The sequence below is a fragment of the Trematosphaeria pertusa genome (genome assembly GCF_010094035.1).
Source record: "Trematosphaeria pertusa strain CBS 122368 unplaced genomic scaffold BU26scaffold_19, whole genome shotgun sequence".
Classification (NCBI taxonomy): Eukaryota; Fungi; Ascomycota; class Dothideomycetes; order Pleosporales; family Trematosphaeriaceae; genus Trematosphaeria; species Trematosphaeria pertusa.
In genome coordinates, this window is record NW_022987230.1 from 210,020 (window position 1) to 227,797 (window position 17,778).

The window sequence follows — 17,778 nt, forward strand, 5'->3', positions numbered from 1 at the left end:
CTAGACACAAACGCCCCTCCGTCCAGCTTCTCGGACCTATATACGCCAAACATTAGCATGATGAAGTTATGAGGAGCGCCCGAGCACTCCAAACCCCGCACAACTGAACGTCGTCTACCGTGCTTCACATCATGCCGTGAGTCCGCCTTGTTCAGCCTTGCTCCACATCCATATCGTCCTCCTTGACCTCAGTCTCCTCCCCCTCAGCCCTGTCCGCGACCTCATTCTCCGGCTGGTTGACTTCGACCCGCTCGACGAAGTAGGCCCGAAGGGTATGCCCCTCCCGTTCCGGCTTGGGATAGAGAATGGCAAGACCGTGATGCTTGTCGACGTTCCATCCAGCATCTCCGTAGCGAAGTGCATGATGCTGCAGGATATCTGGATTTGCCTTCTGGCTCGCGAGCCCCTGCTCCATCCGGATAAAGTTCCTGCGGCGAAATACTGGCACCATCTCGGGCTCTTCCCTCATGATGAGGTTTAGGAGCTTGACATTAGCGTTCTCCACATCCTCGCTGTAGCCATAGGCGCGGAAGTAGTGGGCTGGTCGGAAGCTGCGAATGATCTTGCCCCCGTTGATGGTGTATACATATCCCTTCTGCGACTGGTCTGCGGGAGGGTTCTGCTGACGCACCAGCTCGTCGTGGAAGATACGCTCGACCGTGTCACGGATCTCTTGTGGGAAGAAGGCGGCGAACTTAAAGTCCAGCTTGACCTGGAACATGACAGCGACGTGGACGTCGATGTTGCGGTTACCGTGCTCGTTGGGAACGATTTGCAAGTCGCCGCCATGGATGCGGTCATGGTCGATATCTTCACGCACACGCTCCGGTACCAGGGGGCCCGCACGGTTGGGAGGGCCAGGTGGTGCCATTGCTGGGGAGTGCACCTGGGCAACAAAGGGGGGTGACTGCGACCCGTATGCTGGGCTTCTCTTGCTATAAGAAGAGTGTGGAGAGGCGGGCAATAGAAGACGGTGGCGGAGCGGGGGAATTTATGGTGCCGCGACCGGTGTGTGGCAAAGCGTTGAAGACGAAGAGATAAGAAGAGGAAGGAACGACAAAATGAAAACGGTTGGGTGACGTTCGGTGAGTCGTACTCTAATTTGCTGGCGGCGTCTCTAAAGCTTAGCCTTGGCCTTCTCGTCCTCTTCCTGCGCTTTCACCTTCAGCACCCGTCTCAGAATCTTCCCGCTTACACTCTTCGGGATCTCGTCCGTAAATCTGACTCCGCCCCTTAGTCTCTTGTGGTGAGCGACCCTCTCGCTCAACCACTCCTCGATATGCTTCGCGTCCTCTTCCGCTGCACCCAGTCCATTGGCCGGAACAACATAGGCTCTAGGTATCTCAGTAGCCTGATCCTTATCGTACACCCCGATGACCGCAACGTCGTTGACGTTCGGATGCGCATGGAGGAGGCCTTCGAGCTCGGCAGGTGGTACTTGGAAGCCCTTGTACTTGATGAGCTCTTTGACGCGGTCTGTGATGTAGAAATTGCCGTCCTCATCTTGGTAGCCAACGTCGCCGGTCTTGAAGTAGCCGTCTGAGGTGAGCACGTGCGCGGTCATCTCTGGATTGTTCAGGTAGCCCTTGAAGACATTTGGGCCCTTGATCCATAGCTCGCCAACTTCTCCCACAGGGACTTCTTTCTCCTCTGGCGATATGTACTTCGCTGTCTGGTACGGAAGCAGAGTACCAACTGAGCCAATCGACTTGTTCCAGTCTTCCCATGGCTGAGTGTGTGTAGTTGGGCTCGTTTCAGAAAGCCCGTATCCTTGCTTCACTGGAATTTTGAGGCGGCCATGCACGGCTTCTACAAGTTCCCGTGTCAAAGGAGCTGCACCAGAGTTCATCATGCGGATGGAGCTGAGATCATATTTTGAGACCACGGGATGCTTGCCCAATAGGAGAACGACCGGAGGGACGACGTAAGCGAAGGTGATCTTGAGGTCTTGGACGAATCTGCAGAAGTCTTCCAGGTCAAACTTTGGCATCACAACAAGCTGTAGACCAGAGTAGAGACTCTGATGTATTAGACAGGTCAGACCTAACATGCGTTAGAAACGCTGTAAAAGCATATCAAGCCAAAATGGGGTGGTTAAGCTTGCAGGGATATCCGAACGTACCGTAAATGTGGAAGAACGGCAAGAAAGCCAGTAGCTTATCGCCCTCGCCGTTTGGTCCGCCTGCCCAGCTTAGGTGCCCTGCCTCTCCAGCCTTGATCATCATCGTGTTGGCGACAATGTTCCTGTGCGTTAACATGACGCCCTTAGGGTGTCCCGTAGTGCCAGAGGAATACACCAAGAAGGCCAGATCCTCTTCAGGCTTCATCTTCGTCCGTCGAAACCTCGCTGAGCCAGCCGTATTCCGAATGCTCGTAAAGTGCTTCACCATATGGGTCTTGTCCCGCTGGTCTCCAATGACGATAACTCGATCCATCGGTATTCCAACCTTCTTCGCCGCTTCCTGGGCGTTCTTGATGAAAGGTAGTTGTGTGACCAGGGCCTTTGCGCCGGAGTCCTTGAGCTGGAAGGCGAGTTCATCGACGGTGTAGTGTGGGTTCGCAGGACTGAGGATCCCACCAGCCCAATGGCAGCCCCATGTTACCGCTGGCGTGTCGATGCAGTTCGGAGTGTACAACGCAAGCACATCGCCCTTCTGCCAGTCCCAGAGAGCCTTGAGGCCTTTTCCGAAATCGATGGCGGTGGACTTGACCTGGGCATAGGTATAGGAGCGCTTCGTGTACGGGTCCAAGTAGATCACTGTTCGATAGTGTTAGCAAGCTGGATGCTTGTCTCAGAATGCCAATCACTTGCCTTTGTCATCTGGATATGGCTTATCTTTGCGCTCGAAGAGAAAGCCCCAGAGATCGGCGTTCGGAATCGGAAGGCTGGGGTACTTGGACTCGGAAGGCATCTTGGAGGAATGCAATGCTTTGCGACTCTCAAGTCTCGATTCTATGGAGGACGAGAGAGGGAAGAAGAAGAAAAGTAATGAAGCGCGGCAAACATAGCGGGAATGCCGCCCACCCGCGGCATATGCGGCTTGCCTAGGTAACAAAAGGATGGCTGCGGAGTGATGATGCGGACTGGGGTTTCTGTCGCTAGCGGCCGAGGCTCATTGTTCGCGCGGGGAAATCTGACCTCGGAGGTGGACCTTTCGATGTACTGCACCCACGATGTAACGGATCTACATATACCGATCTCGGATACCGATCGCTTTGACGGCATTTTGCAACCTACGATGACGTCCTGGGAGGAAGCATCTGCGGTCCAGAAGCTCGACACGAAGACGTACTCCTGCACCCTCCATGACGACTGGTGCATCGGCACCGGTAGGCCTCTATGTGCAATTGAATTGGCGGAAATACACTGATTGCCTGTAGTCCCTAATGGTGGATACGTGACAGGATGCATCCTCCAAGTCGTCTTGACACACTTCAGCACCTCCCTCGCGAAGCAGAACCAGCCGCACACCATCGCCCTCCATGTCGAGTTCCTCCGGAGAACACAAGCAGGCCCGGCGGTTTTCAAAGTTGAAGATGTCAAACTCGGCAGACAAACGTCCATCGTACACGTACATATGTCTCAGGAGGGCAGGGAGGAGGTTATAGCATACGCGACCAATTCGAACATGGACACAGAGGAAGGAGTGAGCTTCGATACCCAGTACGAGCTGCTGCCACCGCCTCCTCCGGTTGACCTGGCGAAGCTGGAGCGGAACGAGGATCCGAACTGGAAGCTGCAAGACAAAATGCCATTTTCGAACTTCAGGAGAGCTTCTCAGAAGGTCAAATGGCATTTCCCGCGGAAAGGGCAAGCCTTGGCTAACCTCGCTGATGAGTGGTTATGTTTCGCAGACGGGACCAACTTCACAAACACGAGCGTAGGCTTGGTCGCGGATATGTTCCCTCAGATCGTGGAGTCGTACCGGGACGAGAGCCAGGGACCGTTTTGGTATCCGACGCTCCTGCTGAATCTGGATGTCAAGAAGGCATTGCCGCCAGAAGGCGTCAAGTGGTTGGCTATCCGGGTGCAGTTGAAGCAAGTGAAGAACGGAAGGATGGACCTCGAAGTCCATGTTCGAGATGCTAGTGGAGAGTTGGTTGCGCTGAGCCACCATGTTGGCTTTGTGCTAGATGCGGCGAGGAACATGGCTACGAGGACGAAACCAGATACCAAGATATAGATTTCTTGCAATTGTACGATACCCTATCGGGCTCGTCTGTTCTCTGCATGTGGTGAATGGGTCCATTAGCAATCAGCCTTACTTGCAGGGAATCCTGCACTTGAAAAGAGGTTCAGGGGGCTGCGAACTCCAGGAAACAGCATGTTTCTAATTCGAGTCCGCTTGGAGTTTCCATCTCATGTCGTGAGCTTTAGGCGATGGCCCGGTCACGTGCGCCTCAACCTGAACAAGGCTAGCGGCCTTGGCACGCACCGCCCACAACCGAGCCCAAATTATCGAACTTCCCGATCATCGAAACTTCAAGTCAACGACAGACAACCGACACCATGCCCAAGGAAGTCAAGCAGAAGTCCGGTAAGCTCCCCTCACGTCATTTCACCAATGCGCAGTATACTGACATTTTCCAGGCCTCATCGTCGGCCTCAACGCTGGCCACAGTACGTATTCCCCACACGACGAACTTCCCGACTGCGCGAGCGAAGCAATCTGACAGCGACAAACAGAGGTCACCCCTAGGACCCCGGCCCCCCGGATCTCGCGGAGGAAGGGCTTTCTGTCGAAGCGAACGGCTTTCGTGCGGGAGATCACCCGTGAGGTTGCTGGGTACGTCACACACTTCGCACACATGTCTGTTGGGTGGCTTTGGCGTATGCGTTGCATTATCAAGACCACTGGAGCTGCTAGATGGAAACTGCGGAGGTCCTGGTCTGATTGACAGTGTGCTAACTCGTCGGATTGTGTACAGACTTGCACCGTAAATATCCCTCCCGAGCAAAACCTCGAACGCCCCACTCACCCTTGCGCAGATATGAGAAGCGTGTCATCGAATTGCTCCGAAACTCCAAGGACAAGCGTGCCCGTCGCCTGGCAAAGAAGAGGGTACGTCCTTACACCGCGATCCACACTACGAACCCCACACCCTGTCTCCGAGTGCACAATGGAACGTACGGAAGCTAACGATCAACAGCTCGGCACCTTCGGCCGTGCGAAGAGGAAGGTCGACGAGATGAGCCAGATCATCGCCGAGGCGAGGCGTGCGGGTCACTAAACGATTCGTCGAGTTGGGAATGGAGCAGCACGGGGGACCGCATTTTCCACTTCTCTCTGGGTGTTAGGTCTCTTCACGGCGGATTGACACGACTTCGAAGGATGCACAAAACAGACGGTACCATTTCGGAGTGCGACAATGCACAAACGGGGTCTCAGATACCTAGCAGTGTCTCTAAAATCATGAAAATGTGATCAATTCACGCCGATCCACCATGACGCCTCGCTGGCAATTCAGACGTTTCGTGACTGTAAGGATGCTCGACAGGAGAGCATGATGACCATTGATTGGGGACGTACTGTGTCACGCAATGCATGCGACTGTGAAAGTGGTATTTTGCTACGGGGCATAAGGTCCCATCACTACATGCTTCACTATGAACTAGCCCATATTAATGGATGACCATCTATGACTTCCCCAGTCGAGTAGCCCAAAACCACCAAAATTAATATTGATATCAAAACCCATGCACTTTTCCCAAGTCCCCCACCTGAAGCTCTATTTCTTACTACTCTTGAACAAGCCGCCCTTGAGTATGTTCTTAAGCTTACTCTCCTTCTCCTGGGCACTCATATCCGCCTTCCGCTTCCCCTCAGCCTTGCTCTGCTCCCTAGCCGGCTTCTCCCTGGCCCCCACAACAGGCTCCTCGACCTTCAGCGTCTGCGCCTTGTCCGCCCACTCGCGACTCAGCACGTTCTTGCTCCGCCGCGCCGCGTTGCTCGCCGCGTCGTCCCACGAGAAGGTCACCAGCTCGGAGGGCGAGAAGCGCAGCTCCTGGAGCAGCCGCTTCTTGTCCTTGTCTATGCGCACGGGGCGCCCGTTCGGCCCGCGGTACTGCAGCTGGAAGGGCTCGTTTGGCTTGTCGAGAAAGGAGGCGACGAAGGAGTAGAGCAGCTCGGCGGTGTCGGACTTGCTGATGTCCATTTGGATGATGGCGCCGTCGGGGAGGCGCACGCGGAGAGAGCCGCCTTTTTCTGCTACGGCGGCGAGTTTGGCAAGGCGCTCGTTTTCTAGCTCTTCGAGCTCCTTGTCCGAGAGCAGGCGGCTGTTCTTGGTTTGCTGGTTGAGGGCTGCTTGGTGCGCTTTTGCGTGCTCGATCGTGGGCACGTAGTCTGTTGCGTCCCAGGTCTGCCGTGCGGCTTGCGGAGTGGAGGAGGTGGGTGCTGAGAAGACTTGGACGTTGCGGGGGACGTTTAGACGCTCCGGTGGCGAAGCTGGAGCCGGAGCTGGAGAGGGGTCAGACGGTGCTGCTGATGGAGGGTTGTTCTCAGGCAAATCTGCTGCGCCATCCATAGAAGATATCGTAGGCTCCGCAGCGGACTCTGTCGGCGGCTTTTCGTCTACCTCCATCGGCTCCGGGTCAGGTTCCTCTGGTCGAATCGTCTCACCCGCAACGGTCGCCGTCGCCTCGGGAGCGGCCTTATCTGGATCAGGGATGGAGCCCTCCTGAGCAGAACTCGCGGTATGAGCACCGCTAGGTGTCGGATCCGCGTTCTTGAAGTACTTGGATATTTGCCCCATGGCCTCCTCCAGCGGCGTACCACTATTCTTGAAGCTTAGACGCAGAAGAGCCGATCCGCTGTCGAAGCCCAGCTGGCTCAGCGTCTTCTGCAGGTCCACAAAGGTCGAGTGCTCCTTGTGGCCGGGCATAACCGTGACGACGGGCATCTCGTAGTTCAATCTGCCTGCGCCCGACGTGCCACTGCCGTTTATTTCCGGGACGCCGCGCTGCGTGAAGTTGTGATTGGCTCCCTGGCCGCTCTCGAATTGCCGTAGGAGCTCCCATAATGAAGTGTTGCTGGCGAACTTCTGCGTTAGGCGGATATTCTTCTCGGACGCTGGAAGCTGGAGAGCTACTGAAATGACAGTGGGCGAACGTGAGGCCTGAACAAGCTCTAACCGCGCGCCTTGGGGAAGGTTTGCAAGTCGTATTTGCTGGGATAGAGAGATGGGCTTGTTGTTGTACCTTTATATAATGTCAGCTTTCCGTTGCTCGGCATGGGGCGGCGGCGTGCATATACGCAGAATGCCTTAAGCATCAGCAAAGCAAGCCGCATGATTCTGTAGGGTTTGCAAAAGAAAATCACCTACTTCAACGTGAACTGGTCTTTGCTAACACCAAACTTTTGGCAAGCCTCGTCCCGCACGTCGGTCAGGTACTTCACTGGAGTTGTGGGTACCTTGACCGTCTTCGCGGACGCATTGAATACGACGACGTGGGACATTATGCCGGGCGGAATAGTCTATATAGGCCGAACGCGGCGAGGGCGGCGACGGGGGCGTTCGCGAGAAGGATGGTGCGGGAGTACCAACAGTCCCAACGGTGGTTCCTCCGAGTGTTGTCGCAGCGCTCGATGACGAGAATGAGATTGACGATGTGGAGCAGCTTTGCTTCGGAACTGCTCAGGAAGAGGTTGTTCGAGTCTGCCATGAGCTGGACGGTTAGGCTATGGCTCAATTGTAAGGTCGCGGAAGCCCAGGAGGGATGGGAGCTTACCGTACTCGAAGCAACCAGCGTAGGAATATGCAGGCTCTTAAGCGACTGTACGACTGGCGTGCGAATGGGTAGATTGTGTCCGTCTATGGAGCGGCAGGTCGAGTGTGCGCTGCGGGCGCAGTCGAGTGAGCTTTTGCCAGGTCTTTGCCTCCTTCACGACTATTTCTTCGTATTAGTCAACCGGTTTCCGTGGTCGAGTGTTGTGGTTACTTCTTCTCGAAGCTTCGTTCTCCGCGTGTGCTCGTGGATGCCTGCGCTTGATGACATGAGGCATGAGGTTTGCCATTCCCATTCCAGCGGATCTGATCGACAACCGACGAACGCGCCCCGCCCCCACCAAACGCGACCCTTCCAACTTTCGTGCGCCAACACTCCTCCACCACCTGTAACCATGTCGGGCTCCGTCCAGATCTCCTCACCCGCTCAGCTGAGCTCACTGCTGTTATCTTCTCGCGTTGTGGTCGTCAATTGTAAGATGCGCCGGATCTACGAGCCACAGCGCAGCACTGATTACCTCTGCAGTCTACAACGAATGGAGCCCGGCATGCAAGACGATAGGCCCCGTCTATGACCAGCTGGCGAAATCCCTCTCGAGGCCAGGGAATGTCATGTTCGCGAAGGTCAACGCCGAGCAGCAGGCCCAGATTGCGCAAAGCTATAGTGCCACAAAGTGAGCTTACCCGACGCAAGAGCTGCGGTCCGAAGCGCGACGCTGACGTTTGCATGACAGTCCGCCAGTCTTCATCGTATTCAAGAACGGCCAGCAAGTCTCCAAGTTCACCGGGGCGAATCCCCAGCAGTTGTCCGACGCAATCAAGCGACTAGCCGCGGAGGCCGAATCAGACGGCTCCTCCGGCGGCTTCGGGGAAGCGAGTTCGAGCGGCGGCGGTGGCTGGCGGGGAACTGGGCTGCCCCGGGGATACCACGATGTCACAGACCAGGTCGATGTGCCCGGTTTGGATCTGATGAACAGCGACAGCGAGTTTGGAGGGGTGCGCACATTGTTCGAGAAGACGCAGCCTAGCACACTGGCCGTCGGCAAGGGCAAGGCCGCAGCGACTGACTCTGAATCGAACAAGGACTGGGTGGAGAGCGACGTGGACGAGCAGTTAATGCTTTACATGCCGTTCACGTCGTCGCTCAAGATCCACACCATCCAGATTACGTCCTGTCCGCCAAAGGGTGAAGACGACGACGAAGTACCGCTTCGACCGAAGACCATTCACCTGTACACGAACCGGCAGCACAACTTGGGCTTCGAGGAGGCTGAGGATATCCCACCGACCCAGGCTATCGAGCTCAAGTCATCAGATTGGGACGAGACAACCGGCACCGCCAAGCTGGAGCTGCGGTTCGTGAAATTCCAAAACGTTACCTCTCTCGTCCTTTTTGTGGTGGACGGTAACGGTGAGGGTGAGAGGACGCGCATAGATAGGATCCGAATTATCGGGGAATCTGGGGAGAAGCGCGAGTTGGGCAAGCTCGAGAAGATCGGAGAGGATGACTGATGATTGATGACGGGCTATAGACTCATTGCGATATGAGCAGTATAGACGACCGTGTTCCTCATACCCCGAGCAAGGCATATGAAATGAATATGATGTGAATCATCAAAGGTTTGCTATGAAGCATGCACATCAGGACGCAGTGGTATGTTCGACCCTCTTCCAGCGAAAGCGCCACTTGAGGACGCCTCCGCAAAGTGTATACGATCGATTATGCAATATGTTCTCTCTTGGAGGTCAAATGACACTTGGTAAGCCATGGTTTTTGAACAAACAAGCAACACGGGAAATGAAGACCTCCGCCGCACGAAGAATGTAAAAGTTTCGCAAGAGCGCGAAGATTTTGTAGATGCCCGGGCGGAGGATTCTTCCGCTCCGCACGCTAGACCCAGGATAGAAGCTCTAGCGAGACTCAAGAACTTCATTCTTGCGCTCCCGAGGTGCTCTTCTCTCTCCCATGGCCAACGATGAGATTATTTTTACATGATAGGAAGAGAATGACCTTGCACACGCAGTGCTGCTGGGACTGATCTCAACTCTTACAGTTCTGAGGCCTGTCTCTTCTTCTGGAATTGCCTTACATGCCGCGAAACCGACGACGCGGCCCTGCATATTCTTCGCTTCTTCCATTCATCGTTCTGTGTTTCATCGCAGTTTCAGTCTCCACTTTCCACGGCTATCCTGTTGCTATGAAAAGTAACACCGTCTGCCTGTCACTGTCTCTTGTCTCTTTCCTGGTTGTTCGCCCGCAAGCGAGCAGTGGCGAGGAGGTTGAGATGGAGACGAAGCACCACGCGAGCGCGTTTGAGATGAACCGTTCGTCAACGTCCCAGAAGAACCTCACCGCCGTTTCTAAGGCCTGCGGATACAATGCGGTATCGATGGGGCACGGTTACGAGTCTCGCGGTCGTCGAGCCGATGTCGCCATGTCACTTCTGGTCGCTACGCCGCGGATCGTCTGCTCCAGGTACTTGAATATACTCGCCCAATGCGCCAAGAACAATGCAACGATTTTGAGTTCTCGTTCGAGAGAGGAGTCGCACGCTTCGGTCTCCAAAATGTATCGCCAGGCTTCGATTTCAGTTCCTGCGACTGGCCGTCTCTGAGTGGCCCAAGGGGCACCAAAGGCATCCGAGGCACAACCGCTTCACAGCCAAACACTCGATCACGTTAACCCCACGTGTATTCTCCGCGGACGCGTGTCTGACACGAAACGTTGACAGACGCTAACAGCGACATCATCATGCAGGACGACGCGATTGCGATCAACGCGTCGACGTTCTTCATGCCCAAGATCAGCTCGACGCTTGACGTCAACAGCATCATGCTCGCCGACCACGGCTAGAGTCTGCTAACGTTACCAGGAGGACGAACAGACGACATGATCCTCGAAACAGTCGTGCTATTTCGTTTCAAGATGTCAATCTATGCGTACACTTGGTCGAGGAGCCGACATATAGATTAGGATCAAGAACCGGGGATATTTTAAGAGCGAAAGAAATGAGGTTGTAAAGCAGCGTACCCGACAACAAGGGACCGACTACCCTACCAGCTTGCTAGCTGGGAGCGGGTTGTTTTGTGGGCGCTGGTATACTTGGATGATCCTTTGTCGACTGCCCGAATCTACGTCAGTCATTTCCTGTGGCGGTGCCTGTTCCGCACGCCTCATCCCAGGCAAGCCTCTGTCGAACTTCGCCACACATAGTTTTCGAGCCGATGATCAGATCGCCCATCATGTCGAGAGCCGTTGCCCCCAGCATATGGCACGTGATCTCGACGTCGCAGAGTGCTCAGGCCTCCGTGTATCCGGCTTCCCAGGATCACCCGGATAGCTGAAGACGCGGAGGAACCCGACCATTCGCCACGACGTTCGCCACAAGATGGCTCCAGAACGGGCCCCGCCGGTGCCCACTTGCTGTCTCACAACACACGCGAGTAGACGAGACAGGTCTCTCAACACTCTCGCCTTCCTTCGCCTCTCTGGTTCTTGGTCAAAGAGCTGGCTGAGAGTAATCTCCCAGTAGCGGAATCGCACACATTGAAACTTGCAAAGCAGCGTACGCCGCAGCCATCAAATATCGTTGGTGGGATCCGGGTCACAGATGGGCGAACGTCGTCAAAGCCACGGACCAGAGACACGGGTGGCCAGCGCTCAGACGATCCCGGGGAAAAAAGCTACCCAGCGCGTTGGCGGCCTGAGCAAGCCTGCAGGCACCTCGGCAGCATAAAGTTTGAATTTCGTTTGAATAAAATCCCACCAGGGTCCGGGGATCCGCCAATGAGAGTTCGAGACTTTTAGCAAGATAGACCCGTCGAGAGGGTTTTATCCATCTAGTTGCCTTTTCTGGTTGGCCCGGTAGAGGCACTCTTGCCCTATACGGGAGGGCGACCACTTTGCGATGTTTCGATGAAATTACGGTCGACATGGTGGGTTGCTAGACTAAACCTCTACAGAAGAATTCGCCGCTGTCACGCCGGGGACGTATGAACGTCAAAGTGTCAAGACAGCGGGTCGGCAGATTGTTCGGGAAGCCGAGAGGCTACGTCTCGTCTCGTGATGGTGGGCCCTTACGAAAGAGAAGGGTCCCTACAATCTGGATCACGAGCTTCTGTCGCAACCTGCAGGAACCGTGTCGGAGGTTCGTGGAAGGTTAGGCACTCTATACGACGCACTAATGCAAATTGCGGCCTATATTGCACTCACGCGATGGAAGCGAGACACTCTGCCACACTCACGCATGAAGTGTTTTTGCAATTCTCAGAGCCTTGGGTGCGTTTGGGCACCAGGTTGCATCGCGGACAGCAGCTCCGAGTCATGGATTCACAGATGGCGCGAAGTTTGGGGAGCGGACCGCGATGGCAGACTGTTCGCCGTCGACCTGGAACCTTCAGAATCAAGAAATTTGTTCGACGATCAAGGTGCTTCGACGCCATTTCGCCGAATGATCATACCGATGCTGTGGAGAAGTCGGAGCTAGTATGGAAGCCACGCGTGCTTCCCCGGCGCCGGAGCCCTGGCAAACGAGGCCGCGGCAGAGACTGTTGGAGGCGGAAGGGTTCAGCAGTTCCGCGCGGGCTTCTTTCTGAATCGTGCTTGGTGTCAGTGAGTCGTGGAGAACTCGGCTAATGAACTTTCCAGAACACGACTAACAGCAATACGTTATCAGCAGATAGCGCCGGGGTCGATTCGCCTTGGGCCTTTTGGGACGGAAACGGTGTCCTCCAGTTCTTTTTTGAACGTCTGCACGGTCAGATAAGACTGCCTGGTGGTGGAATTTCAAAAATCTTTTTTCGACATTGTTCCTGCGCTGTACCTGCATTAGAAGGGCCTTTTCTGCTCTCTTGAGTGGCCAGGCACCGTCATTGTGGGGGTGGGCAGACGGCGGGCGGCGGCGATTGGACACTCCCGCGGCCTGTCCACGCCGTTTCTCACGCAGGCGAACTTGCTATCCTTGGCCTGCATAAGATTTGGCAGAGTAAAGCAGCGAGAGCGCTAGGCTTCATGGGGATGCACCGGCGGCCGATATGCAGTGGATAGTGGTGTGCAACTCAGCACAATTTGCCGCCAGGCGCCCCAAAATAGCAGCTCGCAGCGAAGGTGACGGTTGTGCATATACAAGGCGGGATAAGGGTTTATTGAAGGCTGACAGAGTATACGATGGCCTCCAGGATGCACGACGATGGCAGCCGCGAAGATAGAAACGCGAAATGAACCGTGCTGACCACCCGTCTATCAATTCTATCGATAGCAGCGATAGAAGACGCCGCACACCACCAGCAGTGCGCCGCCAAAAACGTAGGACTGCCTTGACGTCTGCAGTCTGCACTCCTCTGCAGCTGGGGGGCTCGACTACAGCGCGATTGAAACGCCCGGCTTGACGCTGGGGGCGCCTGAGGGCGATATCGCGGCCTGCAGATGGGCCAACCGTGGGTGGTGTTGACCCTCCACGAGCGATGGCGACGAGCGTGAGATGCAGCTCAGTTCGCGAGCGCGTCGCACCATCGAGGGCAGCCGTCGATGGTGACATGTTTCCCCACACGAGCAGGCGGATGGCAAAAAGTCGCCTGCTGGCCGGGCAAATCAGACCCGCCCGTCGGGCAGCGGCGCGCTGCATCATGGCTTTCGTTCCTGCAGCTCTCCTCAGCAGCCTTCACGCGTCGCGCGAGACCTTCTGCAACAGGACGCAGCGACGCACCTCACCAGTACAGTAGCTTCACGCGTCGTGGGCCGGGTCTGCAGCGGGTGAATGCTCAGTTGAAACACACGCTGCAGTCATCAATCCAGCCCATCGCGGCTTTGTCGTCCATCGCAATAGGCAATCCATCCTGAGGGAGCGTACCCGCAGAGGCCCTCGAGGATTCGCTGCATGCTGCGCGCGGCCACTCGGGCGGCCGGCCACTGACGGCGCGTCCGGCGAACAGAGAATATCGACGTCGTCAGGTACAGCCGCCTCGGGCGTTGCCTCTTCGCCGCCGCCGTGACAGTGGCACCGCGGTGGGCGGCCATGATTCGGCCCATCTGCATCTCGTGCAACTGAGACTGGTGGGCGCCCGGCGTCACCTTCACGCCGTGGTGGTCGCCGACGCGCGCTGTGTGGCCAGCAAACAGTTTCCAAACATCCCACATGGAGGTCAGCAGCAGGTCTCAGCGCCTGTCCCGCGGCCAAGGCTAGGAACAGGGTCCTGTCCAACGGGCACTTATCACTATCGATTGGGCGGATAGGCTGAATGGTCCCCGGCGGATCACAGGCTGAATGCTGAATGGCGATGGCAGACCAGCAGCGGTCCGCTTCTCACCTCTCACTTGCTGCAGCGCGTCGAACGAAACACCAGCCGTCACTGCCCTCGCACAGCGCGACCACCAGCCGCCATCCACTGCAACGACGGCTGCAACTCTCCATGGCGGCGGGCTGGCCGAAGAGGCTCAGCTTCGTCCATCTGCCTTCGTCGCGCTCTCCAGTCGGACGCTACGGATGCCTGATGACGGCGGGGCCTGGGATTCAATTATCGATACGCAGAGTCGTCTCATGGTGGGCGAGCAGCATGTGAGCCAACCACCAACCACCAACCACTGTGCAAGTCGTGCCGGGCCCTGCACGCCAGCCCTGGAGTTGTGACGCCGGTGTGCACGCTGTGCCGGTCGTCATTTCGCGACCCTCCACGGTGTTTGTGCCAGTGCAGCCACGGACAGGCCTGGCAGTTGGCGGCCAATATTAGTGCATCCTGCAGCATAAAATAATGCCGCGCGTCGTGCTGCCCTAAGCTGAGCACGGCAATCCCACGAGTCAATTCCTAGTCGCAGAATCATCAGTGCATGAGTGCGCAGGGGGTGCTGCAGCATGCATGCCCTCTTGCGCTGGTTGGCCCATGTGGAGTCCGCTTGCTGCGCCTTCGCACGCTTCCCGACTCCCCTCCCACCCATGAAGTTAACCAATTCCGCGTGCCCGTCTGCCTGTGCCTGGTCATCTTTTCTTCTTCAGACCCTAATCGCTGTCTCGTCTCTCGCTGATCCATCCTACTTATCCACGGCCCTGCCCTTCGCTCGTTGCGTTTTCCTTGCTTGACGGTTTATCAACCTCTTCGCTTGTCTTTCTCTTCCCACCCATCGCCCTTCTTGATCTTCCTTTTGGTGTACATTTACGCTGTCCTTCCTGCCGACAGCTGTAATTTGTTGCCAGCCCTTCCTTTGGACCCTTCCCTCATCGTCGACGCACGACCCTATGACATCTTCCTCGACCCAGTAAATACCTATTAGTAGACGGCTTCGTTATTACGAGTCGTTGTCCAGTCACTCCTTCGGCCTTTTCTTAACTATACCTCGCCTGCCCGTCGTTGCGTCTGCTATAGCAGCTGTAACAGTAATACCGTTCGCCCATCTACGCCTGCATACCGAAAGAACATCGGACGTAGACGGCATTCGCCTGTACCATACAATCACCTTGTTGTAGACTACGATTGGTGAGTGGCCTTAGTCGACGCGTGGTGGAATGCGATCTCTGACATTCCGCGTGAAGAAGCAACACCAACACCCGCAATGGAAGGCACATATCCCATGCACCCCGCCCAGGTAATGGGCCAGTCGCCCTTCTTCTACTACAACCCAGATCCGCACGGAGAGAACGCGCGCCAACACGGCCACTTCACGCCTCACCCGTCCGGACAATCGCCGCAGACATACCAGCCGCAGAACATGATCTTCCAGAGGCCCTCGTCGTCAAACTCGCAGGCCGCGTACCCGCACACGGCGTATGCCAGCCAGATGCTGACGCCCGTCGCGTCGCCGCAGCCCATGTACCAGAAGCCCACCATCCTCATCCAGCCGCAGGACTCGCCGTACCTGCACCCGATCGACACTGACTTCTCGGACATGCGGTTTGCGCCTGCCACGCCGCCGCTGTCATCGTCCGGAAGCAACATCAGCAGCCCGCCGTCCACGTGCGACGTGCTGCCCACGCCCATCAACGCGTTCTTCCCAGGTGAGGGCATTGAGGGCGTCAAGCAGGGCTGCGAAGAGGAGGTGTTTTCTGAGATTCTCGCTGCGGGTGCCGACTGGCGATCCGCGTCGCCGCCGATGACCCCAGGTAAGCAATCACTTTTTCTTTCCCGCTGGATTGCGGTCAGCAAGATTGCATCCTCCTGTATCAGTCCGCGTGAAATGTGCAATGTTGCGTCAGGGTGCGGGTGTTGACTGCGACAGTGTTCATCCACCCACCTTCGGCTAGCCAGGGGTCGTACCTCCTGTCCGCGACTTCGTGCCCCTCGCTATCCCCGTCGCCCTCACCACTGCCGCGCGCATCTTTTGCCGAGGCCGAAAACAACTTCTGCAACCCCCGGGACCTCACCGTTTCTGCCTCCACGCAGCTGCCTTGCCTGCCTACGCTCTGCCCGGGCGACGAGGAGCACAAGCTAGTCCTGAAGGGTGAGGCTGCCAAGGCTGAGAAGGTCGAGCCTGCGCAGGCATTTGATTTCACCGCTGGCGCACTCACCTTCGAGCCCCTTTTCGAGCTCGACTCTGAGGACGACTTCGCTGGTCTCGTGCAGTTCCCCTCAACCGACAACGCGCAGTTCCTCGGCAGCAAGCGGCAGCGCACCGACTTGGTCTCCTTCACCCCTGAGGAAGATATCGTAAGCGACGCAAGCTTCACCGACTTCGAGGACGAGCTCGCCATCCACGGCCTACCCCTTACCCCGTGCGACAGCGACTGCTTCAGCGACGCCATGTCTAATGCGCCCGCGCCCAAGAAGCGATCACTCAAGAAGGCTGCCAGGAGCAGCGAGGCGAGCGATGCGGACACCGAGTATACGGGTAAGGCAGATCAGTCTGGTGATAACACCCAGTCTGAAGCATCAAGCCAACAAGCATCAGGTCCCACCGACAACGCCCTCGCCTCCAGCTCCGATGAGACCACCCCGGCTCCTCAATCCGCGCCGACGAGCCGCCGTGGCCGCAAGCAGTCCTTGACCGAGGATCCCTCCAAGACCTTCGTCTGCACCCTTTGCAACCGCCGCTTCCGCCGTCAGGAGCACCTCAAGCGTCACTACCGCTCTCTGCACACGCACGAGAAGCCGTTCGAGTGCACCGACTGCGGCAAGAAGTTCTCGCGCAGCGACAACCTGTCCCAGCACCAGCGCACCCACGGCACCGGCGCCGTTGTCATGGGCGTCCTTGACCACTCCGAGGTCCAGCAGCCGCCGCAGGCGACTATCAACTCGTACGACAATACTGATCCCGCCATGCTCGGCCAGATCCTCTACACCGCTGCTGCCAACATCTCGAGCTCCAGCTCGGACGGCTACTCGGACATGGAGCCTACGCCGATCAAGATGCGCAAGAGGAAGCGGGACGAGTAGGGCTCCTCTGCCTCAACCTTTCCTTTCGGCTTTCAACCTTATGACTCTCATGACCTCCCCGCTCCGTAGAAGGAGTTCTCCCTAATGCCAGGTGGTTTTCCGTCTGCTTTACGTCGTTACGCAAGGGCGGCTACTCTAGACAGGCGGACCTGGGGTTTCATCGTGGCGGTCTGTCAATCGGGGCATCTCATAACCACTTTGGTCAACCAAAAGTCCTTCGTTCCTATAATTTTCCCTTCCCATGTACCTTTTCCTCTGCCCAATTTGTGGTTATATAAGATCGGCACATTTCCTCCCCATCTTCTCAGCTTTGATTTTTCTGCATGGCACATCAGCGTTTCTCTCCAGGGGTTTACTGGTAAGGGGATCGGGGGGCTCGGTCGGTCGGTTCATCAGCGGCTTAGAAATTCGGTGTTTTTCCTGGTCTGACTTTTTCGGGCTTCTTACACACACACTTCGTGTCACGACCGGCATGGCCACTATCCCTTACCGGCCATTGTCGCCGTGGTATATCCCCCACCCCCTCACACACTTTGAGTTCTTACACTCGTTGTAATGGGCCTCGTCCGCCGTACGTTGTTCGAGCGCCAGACATTCTGGGAATCTTCGATTCTTAAGCTGTAATTTTCAGACCCCTACTCCATAGCGTTTCCCTTGCGTTTCTGTAGGTTAGAGTGCTGCGCACAACAATTC

General features: G+C 56.5%; 9 protein-coding genes across 9 annotated transcripts; 5 read left to right on the forward strand and 4 right to left on the reverse strand.

The window, feature by feature from the left end:
* Positions 1 to 151: 151 nt before the first annotated feature.
* BU26DRAFT_570643 (uncharacterized protein) lies at positions 152 to 871 on the reverse strand (the record flags this gene model as incomplete). Its single annotated transcript, XM_033834040.1, has 1 exon — positions 152 to 871. The coding sequence occupies one exon, from the start codon at positions 869 to 871 to the stop codon at positions 152 to 154; it is 720 nt and encodes a 239-aa protein (XP_033677571.1).
* Positions 872 to 1,117: 246 nt separating this feature from the next.
* On the reverse strand, positions 1,118 to 2,912 carry BU26DRAFT_534646 (4-coumarate-CoA ligase-like protein; the record flags this gene model as incomplete). The annotated part of the gene is made up of 3 exons (XM_033831226.1): positions 1,118 to 2,043; positions 2,123 to 2,758; positions 2,813 to 2,912. The coding sequence occupies 3 exons, from the start codon at positions 2,910 to 2,912 to the stop codon at positions 1,118 to 1,120; spliced, it is 1,662 nt and encodes a 553-aa protein (XP_033677572.1).
* Positions 2,913 to 3,239: 327 nt separating this feature from the next.
* BU26DRAFT_438297 (uncharacterized protein) lies at positions 3,240 to 4,184 on the forward strand (the record flags this gene model as incomplete). The annotated part of the gene is made up of 2 exons (XM_033824283.1): positions 3,240 to 3,330; positions 3,382 to 4,184. The coding sequence occupies 2 exons, from the start codon at positions 3,240 to 3,242 to the stop codon at positions 4,182 to 4,184; spliced, it is 894 nt and encodes a 297-aa protein (XP_033677573.1).
* Positions 4,185 to 4,497: 313 nt separating this feature from the next.
* BU26DRAFT_524170 (ribosomal protein L36e) lies at positions 4,498 to 5,336 on the forward strand. Its single transcript, XM_033830222.1, has 6 exons — positions 4,498 to 4,538; positions 4,592 to 4,621; positions 4,688 to 4,787; positions 4,930 to 4,938; positions 4,991 to 5,063; positions 5,152 to 5,336. The coding sequence occupies exons 1-6, from the start codon at positions 4,511 to 4,513 to the stop codon at positions 5,230 to 5,232; spliced, it is 321 nt and encodes a 106-aa protein (XP_033677574.1). The 5' UTR covers positions 4,498 to 4,510; the 3' UTR covers positions 5,233 to 5,336.
* A 346-nt stretch (positions 5,337 to 5,682) lies between these two features.
* On the reverse strand, positions 5,683 to 7,588 carry BU26DRAFT_128748 (uncharacterized protein). The gene is made up of 3 exons (XM_033819617.1): positions 7,324 to 7,588; positions 7,254 to 7,262; positions 5,683 to 7,198 (listed from the first exon to the last, which is right to left on the reverse strand). Exons 1-3 carry the CDS (start codon positions 7,455 to 7,457, stop codon positions 5,731 to 5,733), a joined length of 1,611 nt encoding a protein of 536 aa, XP_033677575.1. The 5' UTR covers positions 7,458 to 7,588; the 3' UTR covers positions 5,683 to 5,730.
* Positions 7,589 to 8,059: 471 nt separating this feature from the next.
* Positions 8,060 to 9,398, forward strand: BU26DRAFT_494237 (thioredoxin-like protein-like protein 1). The gene is made up of 3 exons (XM_033826179.1): positions 8,060 to 8,199; positions 8,252 to 8,399; positions 8,460 to 9,398. The coding sequence occupies exons 1-3, from the start codon at positions 8,121 to 8,123 to the stop codon at positions 9,235 to 9,237; spliced, it is 1,005 nt and encodes a 334-aa protein (XP_033677576.1). The 5' UTR covers positions 8,060 to 8,120; the 3' UTR covers positions 9,238 to 9,398.
* Positions 9,399 to 9,664: 266 nt separating this feature from the next.
* BU26DRAFT_128770 (uncharacterized protein) lies at positions 9,665 to 10,372 on the forward strand. Its single transcript, XM_033819618.1, has one exon. It carries the CDS (start codon positions 9,816 to 9,818, stop codon positions 10,338 to 10,340), a length of 525 nt encoding a protein of 174 aa, XP_033677577.1. The 5' UTR covers positions 9,665 to 9,815; the 3' UTR covers positions 10,341 to 10,372.
* Positions 10,373 to 12,641: 2,269 nt separating this feature from the next.
* On the reverse strand, positions 12,642 to 13,861 carry BU26DRAFT_582378 (uncharacterized protein; the record flags this gene model as incomplete). The annotated part of the gene is made up of 3 exons (XM_033834525.1): positions 12,642 to 12,964; positions 13,005 to 13,383; positions 13,575 to 13,861. 3 exons carry the CDS (start codon positions 13,859 to 13,861, stop codon positions 12,728 to 12,730), a joined length of 903 nt encoding a protein of 300 aa, XP_033677578.1. The 3' UTR covers positions 12,642 to 12,727.
* A 1,143-nt stretch (positions 13,862 to 15,004) lies between these two features.
* On the forward strand, positions 15,005 to 17,206 carry BU26DRAFT_128826 (C2H2 transcription factor-like protein). Its single transcript, XM_033819620.1, has 4 exons — positions 15,005 to 15,192; positions 15,252 to 15,815; positions 15,932 to 16,540; positions 16,601 to 17,206. The coding sequence occupies exons 2-4, from the start codon at positions 15,269 to 15,271 to the stop codon at positions 17,083 to 17,085; spliced, it is 1,641 nt and encodes a 546-aa protein (XP_033677579.1). The 5' UTR covers positions 15,005 to 15,192; positions 15,252 to 15,268; the 3' UTR covers positions 17,086 to 17,206.
* The last annotated feature ends 572 nt before the right edge of the window (positions 17,207 to 17,778 follow it).